Source organism: Ursus arctos, unplaced genomic scaffold (assembly GCF_023065955.2).
Source record: "Ursus arctos isolate Adak ecotype North America unplaced genomic scaffold, UrsArc2.0 scaffold_12, whole genome shotgun sequence".
Lineage (NCBI taxonomy): Eukaryota > Metazoa > Chordata > Mammalia > Carnivora > Ursidae > Ursus > Ursus arctos.
The window spans coordinates 11,567,172-11,586,421 of record NW_026622786.1 but is presented as its reverse complement, the minus strand read 5'-3'; the positions used below and the strand labels follow the sequence as shown (position 1 = coordinate 11,586,421).

Here is a 19,250-nt window from a genome sequence, read left to right as displayed (position 1 = left end):
CCCTGTAACGGTAAGACAGTAGCAGAGGGGCGCCCGGGTGGCTCAGTCAGTTAATCATCTGCCTTCAGCTCAGGTCATGATCCCGGGATCCTGGGATGGAGTCCCGATTTGGGCTCCTTTCTCAGAGGGAAGCCTGCTTCTCCCTCTGCCTGTCGCTCCCCCTGCTTGTGCTCTCTCTCTGTGACAAACAAATAAATAAAATCTTCAAAAAAAAAAAAAAAGACAGTCGCAGAGGTTGGAACTTCAGATCTGGAATAGACTGAATGGACGTAGACTGAACGACCTTTTCACTACTATTTCCTATTAAAAAGTGGGACAAGCCTCTTTGTTGGCAGAGCAGAGTATTTGGCTGCCCAGCTTTACGGTCATCACCTCCTTTTAATCAACGACCCCGGAACACATTACAATGCTGTTATTGAACCAAAACATTTTTTCATTCTTTTCCAATTTTGGGGGTGACATTTCCACCTGGATTTCTCAGTGGTGTCTGCAAATTGATATTTTCCAAACTGAATGTTCCCTTCCCCAATCCTGCTTCTCCTTCAGCGATTCTTACCTTTATATGTTACCCTCCAATGTTCCCATTCCCTCTGTGGTTGTCTACTCAAAAGTCATTTCCCCTTTTTTTCTCATTAATAAAGCCTTTTTTTTTGGTTTGGACACTAATGTACTCAGCCAGAAAACTGTATTTACTAAACTTCCACACAGCACAGTCTGGCCAAGGAATATAAATAGAATTGCTGGGTGGCATGTCGATAAATCTCTTTTAAAAGAGGTCAACTTAGCTGGCCTATGTTCTGCCTTTTGCCCATCTTCTTCTTCCTGTCTGGAATAAAAAATATCTGGGTGGGTGCAAATCAGTCATTATTGTAACACAAGTGACAAGCAGGACAAAAGCCACATGTGAAGAATGCCTGAGCAGAAAGAAAGAGCCAGGGTCCCTGACAACACCCTGACGTCACCATATTAGCTCTGGACTGCCCACCTGCGGTCTTCCGAATACAGTTGACCCTCAAACAGCCCCGGAGGTAACGGCACCGGCACCCTTCTTCCCGCCCCCTCACGTGGTCAAAAACCCACGTGAACTTTTGACTTCCCCAGAACTTAACTACTAATTGCCTACTGCTGACCAGCAGCCTTGCTGTTGACACAGACCGTTGATTAACACATAGTTTGTATTTTATATGTATTATATACTGTATTCTTACAATAGAGTAAGCTAGGGAAGAGAAAATCATAAAGAAGAGAAACTACATCTACAATACAGTATCTATCAAAAAATCCGTGTATAAGTGGATGTGGGTAGTTGAAATTCATGTTGTTCAAGGGTTAACTGTATATAAGAAAAATAAATTTGTTTAAGTCACTGATGAGTCAGGTTTTTTGGTTACCAGCAGCTAATGTAATTCTGATAAGTCATTAATCATCTCAAATCTGATAACTGCAATAGATGCTTAATTATTTTCCCTGCCTCCAAACCATATTGCAAAATGCTGCCAGATTAAATCTTTTTAAAACACCACTTTGGGATGTTTGGGTGGCTCAGTCGGCTAGGCATCTGCCTTCAGCTCAGGTCATGATCCCAGGATTCTGGGATCGAGTCCCGCATCAGGCTTCTTGCTCAGTGGGGAGCCTGCTCCTCCCTCTGCCTGCCGCTCTCCCGCTGGTGCGCTCACTCGCTTGCGCTCTCTCTCTGGCATATAAATAACTAAAATCTTTTTTAAAACCCCACCACTTTCATCCTTATATTCTCCACTTAAAAACATTCATTGAGGGTGGCTCAGTCGGTTGAGTGTCCGACTTTTGGTTTTGGTTCAGGTCATGATCTCAGGTCATGGAATCAAGCCCCGAGTTGGGCTCCATACTCAGCGTGGAGTCTGCTTGAAAGTTTTTGTGTTTTCTCTCTCTCTCTCCCTCAAATAAATAAATAAATAAATAAGTCTTTAAAAAAACACATTCATTGACTCTTCGTTTATTGTTTCAACAAGTATTTCTTGGGCACTCAAGGACACCAAGTTTAGTGGGTAAGGTCAAACAGACCTCAGTTCTAGTCATATCTCCTCTTCTTACTAGTTGTGTGGACTCAATTTTTAGGAAATTCTAACCAGATATTGTCCTGGGCAGTGGCATATGTATAGTGAACAAGAAAGACAAAGCCTCTGTTTATATTCTAACAGGCGATAAGGTAATTTCAGGTAGTAATGGGTGCTATGAAGGAAACAAAATGAGACGATTTCTAATGATGAGAGATGGTTTTCAAGCAATTCTATAACTGAGGATAGAAATAGACCCCTTCTCAGAACTGTTTATTTTTTTTTAATATTTTATTTATTTATTGGTCAGAGAGAGAGAGCACAAAGCAGGGAGAGCGGCAGGCAGAGTAGGCAGAGGGAGAAGCAGGCTCCCCGCTGAGCAAGGAGCCCGATGAGGGATTCGATCCCAGGACTCTGGGATCATGACCTGAGCTGAAGGCAGACGCTTAACCGACTGAGCCACCCAGGTGTTCCCTCAGAACTATTTAGACTACTAGTGTGGATTCTTAGATACCTCACACAAGTCTCTAGTGGGTCATCAAGACTCTATCCATACAAATTTTAGAAAATTGCCCCCCCAAATAATTTGAGAACTTCTTGAATAAATTTCCATATGACTGTGGAACATTACAGAGAAAATAAATTTCCTCAAATCTATGGGATCAACCCTAGTTACTTCATACTCTTATCCCATTGCTATTCCCCATCTCCCAAATTCAAAGGCTTATATACCAATTCATTTCAGGGCCCAAGCCCTTTTTCATAAATGTGCTATTATCAAGAATTCATGACCCACTTGTGGAATTGCAATTACTACAGTATGGTTGGGACTGAAGGATAGAGTTTGAAAAGGTGCCTGCCAAGAGACAGGGAGGAAAATGAGGCAAAACCATACCATGCTAAGGGGTTTCAGTGTAATCATTATAGCACTGGGGGGACATGGAAGAGTTGTTAGGAGCAATGTGAAATAATAAAAGGGGCATCTGGGTGGCTCAGTCGACTAAGTGTCTGATTCTTGATCTCAGCTCAGGTCTTGATCTCAGGACTGTGAGTTCAAGCCCTGCATTGGGCTCCACACTGGGTGTGAACCTACTTAAAAAATAATAACAATTAATTTAAAAATGAGTTAAAAAACATATTTTGACCATATATCTTCCACCAATTAACCTATGTTTATTATCTTATTAAATCTTCACAATGTTTCTTTGTGGTAGATAATATTATTAATCTTCATTTTTCAAATGAAGTAACTGAGGCTTAGAAATATTAAGTGATTGTCCATAGTTATGCCATCAATGAGGCAGAGTCGGGATTTGAACTTAGATTCATCCTAAGCTGAAGCCTTTGTGCTTTACTTCTGCATTGTACTGTCTCTTATATGATCTATTTGCATTTCAGGAAATCCCTTTGGCCACATGTGGTTAGGAAGGGAGAAAGGCTGGCAGAAGGAAAACCATTAAAAGGTCATTTTTTTGAAAATCTTGGTTAAAGATGAGGAAGGCTTAAACCGAGACAATCACTGTAGAACTGCAGTAGGCAGTGACAGATGTGACCTGTTTCAAGAACAAGACTATCAAACCACAAACTGGATATTGGGGTGATGAAAGAAGGGTTGTCGAGAATACATTTCAAGTTTCCTTGTGAGTGATTGGTAGGAAGATAATGCGAGGGGATAGATAAAATTAAGGCCAAAACCAATGTATCCGGCTTAACTCATCAGTGTGGAAACATCCAGTCGGCAGTTGGATATTTGGCTTTGGAGCTCAGGAGAGAATCCTGAACTGGAGATAGATTTGTGAGTCATCGGCAATGATCGTGGTTAAAACTCTGATAATCAGTTACATCACGGAGACAGAGAGAAAGAGGGGAGGGCCACAGAAAGATTAAGGAAAGCGAATATCTTTTTTTTTTAAGATTTTATTTATTTATTTAACAGAGAGATAGCCAGCGAGAGAGGGAACACAGCACGGGAGTGGGAGAGGAAGAAGCAGCCTCCCAGCGGAGGAGCCCGACGTGGGACTCGATCCCGGAACTTCGGGATCACGCCCTGAGCCGAAGGCAGACGCCCAACTACTGCGCCACCCAGGCGCCCCAGGAAAGCGAATATTTAAGGATTGGTGGTAGAAAGAAAAGACCACAGAAAGAGTTGAAATGATGGGGGAAGAAGGAGGAGAAGTGGAAAATACTGCCTCATAGAAGCTATGGGAGGAAAGCAATCTGAAACTGAGTTACAGGGTTTAATGCAGTGAGCCTTCACGAGAGGACAGAAACCAGCTCATAGGTTTGGCTATTAGGAAAGTTAGTGATCACCGCGCGTCAGTTCAGGTCCTTCAAGAAGATGTCCAGACAGAATGAGACATACAAGAGATTTACTGGAGTAATGCCTGTGAAGGATAAAAGAGGAGGGAGCAGTAGTCAATAGGGAAAGTCTTTGGACCATGGTGCGACGCAGATCTGACAGGTGTAAGAGGAGAGAGGGAAGGAAGGAGGATGGGTAGAAAGAGGCTCAGATTGCAGGAGAAGCAGATTGTATGCTTCTTTTGCCTGTGAATTTGAGGAGTACGCGTTCAGGAAAAGCATCTTTCGTAACGTTGGCTGGTGGGAGCGGTTCTGGGTTCATTACAACTTCCGGTTTGGGAGCACAACCCTTTTGCCAGCAGCGTCTGTGCACCGTTTTTGTCACCCTGTTAGAGGTATGTAAAAGTTACTTTATACCTAAGTAATCGGTTTTTGTTTGGAGTATAACGGAACCTGTGGAATTTCACTGGATTCAGCCTCATTTCCCTCTCCGTAATAATTTCCCATACATGCCTAAAAATAAAGAAGTCAGATTTATAAGACTCATCCTTTCCATGAGACAAACTGACTTTATTTCCTGTCTCTTGAATGGAACTGAAATTCAGCAATTTGCTTTTAACAAAACAATCTAAACTTAACAGTGTATCTGAGTTCTGTTGGAAGTGAGGGGGAGGCATGCCAAGGGGTCCCTGCAATGGGGATTGTGCTGAGGACTGTTCCAAGCTTTTGGGTTTTTTTTTTTTCTTAAACATATATTAATTCATTTAATTTTCACAATAGTTTGTTTGTTTGTTTTGAGAGAGACAGAGGGTGTGCATGTGTGGGAGGGGGAGGAGGAGGGGTGAGAGAATCTTAAGCAGCCTCCACTCCCAGTACGGGGCCCACTGTGGGGCTCGATCTCACAACCCTGAGATCATGACCTGAGCCGAAATCAAGAGTCCGACACTTAACTGACTGAGCCACGCAGGTGCCCCTTCACAATAGTCTTTTGAGGAACTATTATTACCTCCGTTTTACAGTTGAAAAAATTTAGATACAGAGAGGTTGACTTACCCAAAGGCTCATAGTCAGTGGTTAAGTATTAGCCCAGGTATTCTGGCTCCAGAGTGGGGGTTCTGAACCACTGTTATATCCTCCTTCACTATTGCTTAGTTGTGCAATGACCATGACTGTGCCTAGAGGGTAGTGGGTTCTGGACTAGGCATGAGGATGGGATCTAGTGATTCCCCATTGATAGATGGTTGTAGAATTAGATTGAAGTCGAGTGGTGTTTGAACTTCTTAAGAAATCTTCAAACGAGGGGCGCCTGGGTGGCTCAGTCGGTTAAGCGTCTGCCTTCAGCTCAGGTCATGATCCTGGGGTCCTGGAATCCAGTCCCGCATCGGGCTCCCTGCTCAGAGGGGAGCCTGCTTCTCCCTCTCCCTCTGCCTGTCTCCCCGGCTTGTGCACTTGCTTTCTTTCTCTCTCTCAAATAAATTAAAAAAAAAAAAAAGTCTTCAAACTAAATCTTGAATGAAAGCCTAAAATGAAAAACGGATGAAAGTGGACCGCTTCAGCTGAAGTAGGGGGATAAGGAAGGACAGGGCTCCATCCACTCAGGCTTCCTCAGAAGTCTTTATAAGACTCGAAGGGCTTTGAGAAGCATGGTTTCAAAACTACTCAGTGAACCAAAAAGAGCACAGGATCTGAAATCAGGAGACCTGGGCTCAAATCTAAATAAATCCATCCATTTTTAGGAGATTCTGTTTTCTCACCAGTAAAATGGAGGTCATTCCTGTATTTCTTTGTTGTTGAGGATTACATGAGATGAGGTTCGTAAGAGCACTTTGAACATGCAAGGCAATATATCGTTTCTGTTTCTATGGAGCCTTGACTTGAAAAGGAGCGACCCAAGTGGCGAAGAGGCGTGGGACAGTTTCTGGTGCATCCTGGGTAGCCTTGACCATTCTCAGAAAGACAGGGAAGGAGTCAAAGGAGTCAGAAAAACTGGGTAGGGTCTTTGAGACAATCACCAAATTCCAACTAAGAAATTTTGTGTTAGTGATCTCTCCTCCATAGAATATGAAAGATGAATAAGGAACCAACGTCTATCTGGTTCGCTACTCAATGTTCAGAGCAGCACGGCGCCCAAGCACATAGTAGGCATTCAATAAAAACTTGCTGAATGAATTAGGAAGGCAAGTCATAAGGAAAATTTAGTGAGCCAATGCACCAAATATATTTTGTTAGGGCATGTGGCTCTGCCTCATGGTGGGATCCAAATGTCTCTCTGAGAGGAAATGTCAACAGCACATACAGAACGACGGGGTGACACAGGCACAGGCCTTGGTAATTCTGCTATTGTAGAGTTTCATCTGGACTTTAACTGTTAAATGTCAAACTCCTCAAATTCACAGGCAAAAGCAGCATACATTTATGGGAGTTCTTGATCTAACTTGGAAGAGGTCTTTAAACTTCACTCCATTGGTTAAAAAAAATCAGGGATAGTGGGTCTCAGTTGTAAATGTGGAGAATCAATCTGTACTAGGATGTTTTAAAATAATTTGCAAGTTTTCTTTCAGACTTGATCTTCTATGTACCTCACACATCTGCAGCTCCTAGAGAAAGGGTCAGTAGTGCCAACTGTATCGTTTCACTGCAGCCTCTCTAGACTTCTTTTCCTAACTTGGCTATTTCAGGCTCATGTACTTAAAGGTTCTAGGAGGCAACGGCTCCCTTCCAACCACGTCCTCCCCCGCTAGCCGCTAGGCTGGAAGTTGCCTCTATCTTTAGAAACATTTTAGAGACATTTAATAATCACTTTAACTCCCAACATTGGGTGAGTGCTACCTCTTGTTCTCTCTTTACACTCCCACAAATCAGTGGTACACTGTATTTATAATGGAGTATTTGTACTATTTTAAGAAGAGACTAAGTTCATTCTTTAAAGCTGAGAAATAACATGCAGTAGGCTAATAAACTATTTTGGTGCAAGTGTGAAGTAAATCGTGGATACACAATCTCCAGGTAAGAACGATCAATTCCTGAATTTGCTTCCAGTTCATGAATCTGAACCTTTTATTTCTCCTTTTGGCACTGTGAAGGATGTTTCTTTCCTGTGTTTATGTTCCTAGAGTTCCAGTTTGCTTTTATTGACCACGTTTCATTGCCCCGAGTTATTTTTAAAGCAATACAAAGCATATCTTCCCACTTGGATACTGGACATTGATCTGTGCTCTCAAGTCACGGAGTTGGCCACTCTGAAATGTCTCTTAAGCAGTTTTGCAGAATGATCACTAGTGTGGCCTCTTGGCCCCTTTACCCGTATTTATGGGTATCAAATAACTCATCTAACTATGTTGGCCTTTTAATGACCTTGAGTATTGCTTGTTCTAAGAACAGAAATCTTAACAGCAGAGGTACATGGGAGGTCTCCACATATTACAGATACACAAGCTTCCGTGGCTACTTTGTCATCATTTGTCTCTTTGTAGCTTCACTTTGCCAAAGAGAATAGCAGCCACCAGCAGAAGCCAGAAAACATCCTTTTCTCCTTCCCTCTTTCAGTTACTAGGGGATCAAATATTAGCAAAAAATAAATGACAGGAGGCACAGGTGATAACTTAAGGGGGAAACGGTTTAGATATACAAAGCCCGTAATTCTGTTTTTCATTTAATTATCTCACATGTTTCTATTTCTTGGTAGTCCTATCTAGAAACAGTATTTTGTCATTTACGTTGGTTTTCCTCAAGCTTAGCTCAGCCAAATATTAATGATAACCCTCCTTGTCCTCTTCTGAAGGAAAAGTGAAAGTAAAAACAATGTCTTTGGTAGAATAAACCAAGGTCCTCATAATCACAGTATGCGAGTGTTAGGTGGAAAATCCTAGGTTTTTTTTGTTTTGTGTTGTTTTGTTTGTTTTTGTTTTTAACCACTACATCTCCTTAATTAGGGCTGGGAACCTGAGATACTCCAATTCAACTTCCCTATTTTGTAAGTGAGGAAACTATGGTCCAGAGTAGTAAAATTATAGTTGGAACCCATGTTCTTTGGCTCCTACACTGATGTTCTTCTAATGATACTGAGATTGGCAGACTGTGCAGTAATGCAAAAAGAGGACAAAAGATTTCCAAAGATAGTTTCGAGTACTTCATATTAATATGTTAGAATTTGACATGTAGCTATGGATCATGGCTATGAATCACCCCCACGGTAACAGTTTAAAAGCAGGCTTTGACACATTTTGTATTGGGATAAAATAAGGAACTTGGATCTTTGAAACACTGTCCAAATGTCACATCCAAAAGTCTAAAATTGGTATTAACTTACAATAAAGCCACTTCGCTGGAAAAAAGAGTTATGACTAAGCAAAGAACTTCCAGTTTTTATTTTTTAAACATTTAACAAGAAAAACATTCAACCAAATTTTTAAAAATCAGGATGGATTAATTTACAATAAAATAGTCAACTTAAAATATCAGCCCTTTTTATTTAGGGCCAAGGAGGCCAATAGTTCCTATTTAAACAGCAGAATTGCACAATTGGTATTTTTACCTATATTCGATGGCACAGAAATATAAAAGTCATACAATTTCCATTGAGATCCTCCCTTCCCTCCAGAGTAGAATTCATACAATTGCTTCTTCGGTCAGTTCGTGGGCCTTTAAGAATCACCAGTTATATTCTGAAACATATCTACAACTACTCTGATAATGAGAACACTTTTAAAACAATTCTTACAGGAAACACCTTAAAAATAATTTTGTGGCACATTAGACTGCTTAAAGAAACAGCAAAGATGAAAAATAATGTACAAGAATTATAGTCCCTTGCTTACAGAAACCACCTAAATAAAATAACTTCCCTAATTAATTATCCTCACTTCTTGTAACTTACTAGCAGAGATGAATTACAAGAAGCAGAGTGCACCATTTTTTGGTTCTTGGTTGTAGCTGCCAGCTTGAGAATTCATGACTGTAAATGTAAAGCAAAATAGGATTATGCTCACAAATTCTGGAATGGGAAAAAACCAAAATATGTCTTTAAAGTGTTTCTCTATCCTTGCTTTCAAGTCAAGACAAAAAATTCACAGCAGTTTAAAGGATGATGAAAGACTAAACATGGGCCAACTAAAATACATACCGAGAATAATTTTACCTATTACACTAATGTGAAAACTGTAATAAGTACGATATTATATTACCAAGTAACATTCTAGAGTATGCTGCTGGAGCAAATACAGCACTGAACAGTTTCATCTACAGATTAGGCATGGCGGCCTGTAGACAGAACATTTTCACACTCTTGAAGGTGCAACCTTTAAAACACAAACACACATAAAGTAGTATGTAATTCATAACAGCTGGCCAGGCACTTAACTTGGGGAAAGAGACTTTTCAGATTTTGAGGTAAACTAGAACTGTTTTCAGCAATCACAAACATATTCTAAAAACCACACTTTATTTCACACCGACTGAAGTTATTCAGCATTTAACTCTTAAGTTTGTCACTCTATTGTGCCAAAATTCACACCTACATGTAACTTCTTAAGAAACTATTAAAAGAACATTTTGAAGTCTGAATTTTGGCCCCATTTAAATACGTCTGTGCTTAGAACATACTTGAAAAAACTATAAGGTACATCCATTTAAGGGCTAAAAGGAGTATCTTTTTCCCTAAATTTGATTAAAAGAAGAAGAGTCCTACTGTCAGTCACACAGCACAGAGGAGGAGGAGGAAGAGGTGGAAGACAATGACAAGCACAGAGGTGACAAGCCAGTCCCACAAGGAGCAGAGACACGGCAACAGGGTTTCTGTTGACAGGTGTTGACAGTATACGAAAGTTCTCAAAATTAACGCAAAGGAACACAACTCTTCTGGGTATATTCCACTCTGGGCACAATCGATGTTTCTTCCCCTCTTCGGAATTCATTTCAAGGCAATGTGGAGTTTAAAGGAAAATTCATTTTAGAAGATGGAGGACCTCAGGAAGGATTTACACATCAAAAGACCAGAACAGAAAGTGGCCATTTTGGAACTAATCTTTTATCAAAAGTTATCCAAATCTAATTTTCATGAGAATTACCAGGAAATTATCTGCAAATGGAAAAGCTCTACCTCCAAAATCCTCATAACTAACAATTCATTCTATTTTCCATTCCCTTCTTCAACAGCAGTTTCAATAGAAAGGCGACTTCTTGTTCTGAACAAACTCATCAGCTTATTATCTGGTATGCACAGACTAATTCATCAACATCCTATTTTGCACCCATCAAAGAACACTATCATCACAGAAAATTTAAAACATTTTGAGCAGAGGCATCCTCATTCTCAAAATAATGAAAATAATATTGGGTTTAATTCAGAGTTTCCACATGGCTAAAAAGAAGTCTAAACACTATTTATAAAAACCTCTAGGCTGACCCTCCTCAAGATGGCAGTTTTTCCAGTCATGGTGAAGGGTTTGTGCTAACTGACCTTGTCCTTCCTGGCAGGACTAACAGTAGGCTTCTGGCAAAACTACTAGCTGGGGTTCCTGGTACCATGAGCAAACGTGGAAGAATTCCTTTCTGTGATGCTAACTGGCTTGCTCAAGTTTTAAAACTGTGACCCTGGTCTGTCAGCACCATGCTTTACTCAACTGAAATAACCAAGCCGCCATTGTGGTGGGGTGAGGGAGAGGGTGGGGTAAGAAGGCGAATGAGGGCAATTATATACATCATTAAAATACCATGATACGCAGTGAGAACGTGTCTGTTAATACATCCGAGGCTTGAAAATCATTAATCATCGCTATTAAACTGTTACAATTTCGAACACCTGCAAACGTAGAGCTTTCAGCTATGACCTAAATTTAAAAATGAATGGAAGTTCATTATCAGTAAGCTAGAAGAAACAAATTGCATACATTTTGTAAGTGGTAACCTACCCCCTGCCCTACCCCCCCAAAAAGTACAAATTAGGTAAAAATTAAGTGAAATTATTCATAATTGTTTCCAGTTTCACCTTTCTCTTGGAAGAGACCCAAATCAAGTCTCTAGAAATCCAACTTCATACATGTAAGAAATGGCATCTGCTATCACATCAGGATGTCTTTCCCTCAAAGGTAGACAAGGTCATGGATGTATCTCAGACATTCATTTCCATGTATAATGATTTTTGAGACATCTACTCCACTGAAATATTATAAAGCAAGTCTACAAACCACTCCTTAGAAAAAGGCACTTTGCTGCAAGAGTTAGATTTAATTATGTGAAAGTCGAGAATACTAGGATAGACTCAAAGGTCAGTATTCACTTGGGTATTTATGAATGCAGAGCAGATGCCAATTTGCAGAATATAGCCAATGACATTACAAACAAACCAAATGGCAACTTAACTATATTCTCAGCAAAACAGTAATTTATGACATTTCTCCAAAAACCAACACAGTTCCAAGTTCAACAGTAAAAAGGAAAAAAAAAATCACCAGCAGTTGCTACTTTAGAGCTCAAGACATTGTTTCCTACAGAATTTCATGTCTATAGTTTGGTTCTCTGTTTCAGAGCATGAATTACTTTTCAGATGAAAAACCTGGGATGGCGGAGGTTTGTTTGTGTGTGCTAGGGGAGAACGCAGGGTGGAAAAACGGTGGGGAGTAACAAGAGGTTCATTTCTCTGGCCAGACAACCAAGTGAGGAGGTAGTTATTCAGAGAACTTCTCGAATAGAGAATATTGTACTGATCTACTAAGAGCTGGGGAAGTAGCAGGAGCTTCTCTGTGAGACGGAAGATAGCAAAAGGAATACTTCTCCTCCAGGGAAGTCAGGACCAGGGTGTCAGTGCAGCTAAAATAAAGGCAGAATCTGTGTAAGTGGCATATAGAGAATGTAAGAAAAACAAGGTTAAGAAATCAACGCGAACGATAACATATTCATTTCCAAACTTGTCCTACCTTGACAGTGGCTCTTTTCTGATGCTAGAACTTTAAACGTATCTATAAGAAAAGAACACACACCATGTTATTATAATCGAGTTTTGATGTAGTGATTCTTCAAACTCCTCATCAGAGCCAAGAATATGGTATGGTATGCGTACTTTTCATAATAATGCCTTCTAGTTTCTAATATTATTGAAAGTGTAATACTGTCTATAAAATACTTAAATGCTTTATTTTTTTTTTAAGATTTTATTTATTTATTTGTCAGGGAGAGAGAAAGAGGGAGAGAGCACGCACAAGCAGAGGGAGAAGCAGACTCCCCACTGAGCAGGGAGCCCGATGCAGGACTCAATTCCAAGACCCGGGGATCATGACCTGAGCCAAAGGCAGATGCTTAATCAACTGAGCCCCTCAGGTGTAGTCTACTTTAATACTTTAAAAACAGTTTAGATTTCAGTAGTCTCAGAAAGGGGGCCATAAGGAAAATATTTTACAACCATAAGTGAGCAAAAACTCTAGGTTAAATAGCAATACAGAAAAAATAACAGCAATCTCCTCCAAACTGCCCGATGCTAAATAATAAAAATTATAGTTATGTCAGGAGACCACATGCTCACCTTGTTACATCACCACACATGGTAACCCCATACAACCTTGAGTCCCATCATCACTGCTGTTGAGTTTCTTCATTCGGTACTGACGTATTTCTCTTACCAGTGTGTAAAAGGCATCTTCAACACCCTATAAAAGAACATGATAAGGATGGCTTAATAGACACAATCCAGGTCGTAAGCTCTCTTATGTGTACTTCTTTAGTGGAATTAAAATTCCAATTAGCTGATGAAAGAGGGTGATTTAGGAAGAGAACACCAAACTTAGCATTCTCACTGAATCACATCAACAGGCTGATATACAAATGGCATATTTTGCAAAAATAACATTCAAGCACAGAAAAATGGGTAACGTGGGACATATAGAACTACCAGATCTAAAGATCCATTCAGGAGAGCAAAAGCCCTGAACACTGGCTGATGTTGATGGAGAAAGGTTAATGTTTGTACTTATCTTTAATCAAGGGTCCTCATTTTAGTAGTATTTAGTAATATTAACATGTTAAGGTGGAAGTCAAGTCCCACGCCAGAATATTCATCAATTCATTTTGGGTTAAACCAAAGATTCAAAAAATAGAATATCAAAACTCCATAAGAAAATCCATAACAACAAAAAATGCAGCTCCCATCTCTAGCAGTCAAACTTTTCTGCATTAAACAAACTCTTGCCAGATGCTCAAAGCTCCGTTATACCTGTCTGGTCTTGGCTGAGGTTTCAATGAATGGAATCCCATAACTCTTGGCCAGTTCGTGGGCTTGTTTTGTGTCCACTGTCCTTGTTGGCAAATCACACTTATTTCCTACTAGCACCATAGGTACGTCATCTGAATCTTTGACTCGCTTAATCTGTTCCCTTAAAAAAAAAAAAGGAAAAAAAAAAGGAGTATGTTATCATAACCTAAGAGTACGTTTTTCGGGAAGAATGAGCAGCTACAACAAAAAAGGGTCTAATGAATTTTATCTAGCCCTATTAGCTTCTAGTACGGAAAAGCCCCCACTAATTATAAAAGACCATGCATACTAGGTAGACTGGTTTAGACCTGATGCAGCAGCCATAGGGAAGCCAAACATGGGGGAAATGGATGGCAATTCTATTCTACCATTTGACACACACACTTATTAGGCTTCTTGATTCTCCAAAGAGCTTGGCTCCGGATTTAATTGGCAACTTGAAATCACACTCTGGATTAAGATCTGAAGTATAAAAAGTAAAGCTTGCTGCCTCAAAATAACTTTTTGAGGTTTTCTTGAAAGTGACAGTATTTAATGAAAGACAGTCCATCTACTTCTCTAGGGGGGTGGTGTTCAGACATTTTCTTCAAACAGTATTATAGCTGGAAGTCCAAGATACAAAACAGAAAACACCAGAACTGCTCTTACTAAAGGGGGGCTGAAGGATCTGGAACTCCCAACTTACAGCACTCCCTTCAATGACATAGAAGACATAGCACACAGCAGTTTGGAAACAATTGCTCTAGATTCTCTTGACCAATACTGTCCAATAGAACTTTTCATGATGATGGAAAGGTTCTCTATCTGCGCTGTCCAACTATATCCACTGGTCATATGCAGCTGTTGGACACTTGGGAAGTCAGTTGCTATGTGGTCAAGGAAATAAAATTTTTTAATTTTATTTAATTAACTGAAATAATCACATAAGTTTGTGGCCATCATATGGCACAATACCGCGCCCGACCCTGGCCCTGGATTACACACGAAGTCATGTGCCGAACCGGCATCACCCTGGCTATCTGCAGAACTGACCTTTGCTGTAACGGCAGTGGCCTACTTTAAAGCGTAATATAAGACAAAACAGCCTAAGAGGAAAAACGATTTCTAGAAATTCAACAAATATTAGAGGCTTGACAAGTGTTGGACATTTTATTACATATTGCTATTATTTCCAGAGAGCAGATGCAAAGCAGAGCAGGAGTAGGTGGAAAAAAACCCAACTGAAGTCAGTTTTGGACTAGCTTGTTTCTGGGAGCAGACATCATCCTACGGATGGAGCACAAGTCAGGGTTGCAGGCTGTAGGAAGAACCCTTGCATAGCACTGACTGTGTGCTAGGCACTTTTTGGTGATTAACGTGTTTATTAACTTGTTTAATTTTCAAAACAACTCTTGGTAGGTACTATTCTCTCCATATTATTGATAAGGAAACTGAGGCACAGACATTTGGTAGTTTGCCCCAAAGGCCCATGGGTAATAGATGATGGAGCCAAGTTTCAACCCATTGTATTACTCTGCTCAAAGAACATGGAGCTAAGAAAAAGGAGTCCTGGGTGTTTGGTCCTGGCTATGCTAATAACAACCATGACTCCAAAAACCTAACAAACCACTTCCTGCAACTCTACTTTTGATTCCGTAAAACAAGGATGTTGTACTAGAATTTTTTATGGTCTGATTGAGCTTTGAAACTTTATGGGTCTGTTGAGAAAGACCATCCTTCCTCTTTATCTACTCCCCATTCGTTTCTTCCTATCATCATCTCTCTTCTATGACTTACTGACAACTCGTTCTCAGACATGTTTTCCTCTCTGAAATTCCTGTGTGATCTCTCACACCACCACCTCTGGTTCTGAATCATCCCATTAGCAAGCTTCATTTGAGTATTAGCACACTTTCTAGCCATGGTGTATTATATAAAATAAACTCCAATATTAACTTTCAGTTATAACCCCAGAACCTCAATGGTAAACAACCTGAAACCAACTCTTCTCATAATTAAAAACACTATCTTCCCTAGTGTGGTAACCTCATCCCTCCCACAAAGCTTCAGAATACACTTACAGATCAACCTTTCAGAAAAAATAATGTTCCTAGTACCTGTAGAGGTTAATATCTGCAAATGATTTGCTATTATTGATGGCAAATACACAGAGGAAACCTTCGCCTGTCCTCATGTATTGGTCTCTCATGGCACTGTACTCCTCTTGACCAGCTGTATCCAGTATGTCCAACAGACAGGTTTCACCGTCTATAACCACCTGTTTTCGGTAAGAATCCTGGGGGTGTGGAGGGTGGGGGACGGCAGGGAGAGAGGAAGATTTCATTTTTATTAGAAACCATAGGGAATGCAATACTATTGCCAAGGTTAGATAAGCTCCTACCTAAGTTTATTTCCATCTCTCTGGTTTGTCCCTCAAACTCCTCATATATAATCACAAACAGAAAGTACTTAATGTCACCCTAGGAAAAAAAGCCCCAAATCCTATATGCCTGCAGAAAGGAAAATGTGGTCACTCTGTTCCTGGAAAAGATGGAAAAAATGTGGTAATTCAAAAGACAGCTCTATTGCAGTTAAGACTAGAGATTAGGTTTCACAGTGTATTTTACTGAGATATGAACTGGACTTTTCTCACTTACTGTACATTTAAAGTTGTAAACGTACCTCCACCAATTATACCTGGCCCTGGACACAGTGTCATCTGTGTTTATGACTAAATACACAAATACTTTTTATTTCAGACAAGACTATAACAAAAAAATATTTTTCCAAGCCTGGTGAATTTTTACCTTTGGGAAATATTCCTGAATCAAATTCCTACATGTTCCAAACACGGTATACAGTTATAATTCCTCGGGAGGAAAAACATGCATAGATCACATGTATTTATATTTTAAAAGTTTTCAATTTGGCTCTAAGGCAAAAATTTTACTTGTATTTTAATACTTTTGGGAATTCAGTTCAAAGAAAATAACCCATCACACTTGGTAAAGATCTGGCTCAGAAACAGAATGCAACCTGGTTTCCTAGTTCACTGATCAGTGCCTCTGTAACTCAACTTCACTGTGGGACTGTAATATACTTTCAAATTAACATAGAATTCCCACTGCCAAAACTTGCTTGAAACATGAAATATGGTTAAGTGCATGAATGTTCCGAGACAATGAACACAATTAAAATTATAAAGATAGGTTTTAGTTAAACTAATTTACAGTAACAGAAGTCAGAGAAGTGGTTATTTCCCCGCACGGTGGGGGTTTATTGACTGGAAAGTGGCTTGGGAGAACTCTCTGGGGCACTGGAAATGGTCTGTGTTTCTGAGTGGTGGTTACGTAAGTATACACGAATTTTTAAGTCACTGGGCTGTAAATATACCATTTGTGTATTTTACTGTATGTACATTACCCTTCAATAAATAAAACTCAGAAAAATATTAAGAGGTTCTAACTATTAACACTAAAGCTGTTAGGCTTAAAAAGAAATTTCTGCAAGGACTAATGACTAATTTTTAATAATGGCTATGTTAGTTAGCTTCCATTAAACGCTCAGAGGCTGGGGGTAGGAAGACCAGGGTGTGGATTAAAATAAAATCTCTAGTCACACATTTTTAAGCTGAATAAACAAAACCTTTTATTTAAAGGACCTTAGATGCCATTATTCAAGCCAATCTATAACATGAACTCAACACAAAAAACTTACACTGATTTTTCTCAACATCTGTGTGTGTGACAGGCAGGGAATGTTTATGGTAATTTAATAGATGAGGAAAATGAGGCTCAGAGAGTTTAAGTGATTTGCTCAATATAACGTAACTATATAAACTGCAAACAGGGACCGAAAGAAATTCAGGCAGTGACTCAAAATCTCATATTCTTTCTACTCCAGCCCAGTCTCAGCGGCTTCGGCCAGCTAATTAAAACTGAAGAAGGCCAGATCTTTGAATCCTTTATCTCCATCCTATTATTCAATCACTCTTCGTATGACCTGTGTTTAACAGAGCTGTCATGTGAGTTCAACAATGAATTTGCAAAAGTTCACTGAACTATTAAATTGTCGATTTTTTAGAAAATCTTTAGCAGCTAATAAAAATTAACTCTTCTCCACAAACATGGAAAGCTTCGTTATTGTATTACTCAACTCAGTACCCCAAGTAACTTTTACTTTCTCTCTTGACTATTCCTTTAGCCAAAGAACAGCTAATGGATGGGTGCAAGGGTGAACCAAACGCCAGAGGTAGGATCAGTGCGCTACCACTGGGCCTCACCTCTATGGTGGGATCATATTCATCTACAAAGTGGTTCTGGATTAGCTGGATTGTCAGTGCGCTTTTCCCGACACCACCTGCTCCAACCACCACCAGTTTGTACTCAGTCATTTCACACCAGCAAGAACCTGTGGGAAAGCAGCAATTAGGTTTAAAGGGCGAGCCACAACTACAGTACTTCGAAGCCTTCTGTAATCAATAGTAACTAAAGCCTGAGTTTGAAAGGTATCGGTTCCACACACGTGACCCTCCACTTGGTTCTCAAAGTGCTTCAGGAGTGCAAAAACATTCGCAGGTTACTACTTCAGACCTCAGAATTCTGGTTAGTCGCCTAGCTACCCCCACCCAGCTCTATTTTTCAACAACCCGTGGGCCCCGCCCTCAGCCTAAGGTAAAGGAAACCCCTCTTCCTACTCCTCCCGCAAGTCTTCTCAGCTCCGGTGGGGCAGACTCCGGGCCGTCCCCTCGTCTTACACCCCCGCCAGTCTCCAGAGATCTCCCCCGTAGGGCTCAAAACGAAGGACCCCCGCCCAAGGGCCTTTGTCTCCAGCCTGCAGACTCCGTTCGATTCCTGGCAACAAGGAGGCGCCTGTATGCTCCCAAGACAAACGCTACACATCGCAGAGCCTTACCTCAAGCTTCGCTGCCTCCGCTTCCGACGGATTTAGGACCACAACAGGGAAAAATGTTGGAGACCCCGGAACCGCCATGAACAGCCCCCACTAGGGAGCGGCACTTCCGGCCCCGCCCGCTACGTAATCAGTCGGCGCCCCGGGCGCCCGAGTCCCCGCCCCGGCCACGTGGGCCCCCGACCCAGGAGTCACGCGGCGGGCCGCACCCAGACCCGCCCCTCCCACACAGGACGTTTCAAAAATGAAAGCGCTAGGTGCTAGAGTCTCAAAAATCAGTAAAACTTTATTCGCTTCCATTCTTTCGCCATTAACAGAAAACTGGAGAAAGCAAAAATGTTTCGTGTTTACAAAGATAAACGGCCTCTTTACCCAGAGAAGTTCAAAACCTCAAACGACAACGGGGAAGATAAAAGCGCCCTCCCCCACATCCCCTGAGCTGCCCTTGTCATCTTAGACAAAGCCTTCAGTCCACTGGCCAGGGACCCTGGATGTGGCCAATTCAAGATGAGGGCCAAGAAATCAGACCAATCCGTTCCCGTGATATAAAGTCGAACAGAAGCTACACCAAGGATCAAGTGCCTGTATTTCACAGGGCACAGGAACCAGGCGGCTACTTATAAAAAAAACAAGATTCATTTCAGGCACAACTTTTTTATTTTTTTTGTTTTGTTTTGTTTTTAAATCAGTAAAAGAAACCGGGTCCTAGAAGCTGCAGTGATCTAAGCAGCAGCAAGTTTGTGCATTCGTCTTTTTTTTTGTTTTGTTTTGTTTTTGTTTAAATACGA

The 19,250-nt window shown here is 40.6% G+C and overlaps 1 protein-coding gene across 2 annotated transcripts; it reads right to left on the bottom strand.

The window, feature by feature from the left end:
• Positions 1-8,683: 8,683 nt before the first annotated feature.
• NRAS (NRAS proto-oncogene, GTPase) lies at positions 8,684-18,601 on the bottom strand. 2 transcript variants are annotated; one of them, XM_044378630.3, is made up of 6 exons: positions 18,466-18,601; positions 15,669-15,847; positions 13,534-13,693; positions 12,847-12,970; positions 12,245-12,286; positions 8,684-12,137 (listed from the first exon to the last, which is right to left on the bottom strand). In XM_044378630.3, the coding sequence occupies exons 1-4, from the start codon at positions 18,541-18,543 to the stop codon at positions 12,851-12,853; spliced, it is 537 nt and encodes a 178-aa protein (XP_044234565.1). In that variant the 5' UTR covers positions 18,544-18,601; the 3' UTR covers positions 8,684-12,137; positions 12,245-12,286; positions 12,847-12,850. The 2 variants fall into 2 exon arrangements, with proteins under 2 accessions (XP_044234565.1, XP_048076436.1); XM_048220479.2 differs by lacking the exon at positions 18,466-18,601 and adding an exon at positions 17,834-17,961.
• Positions 18,602-19,250: the final 649 nt, after the last annotated feature.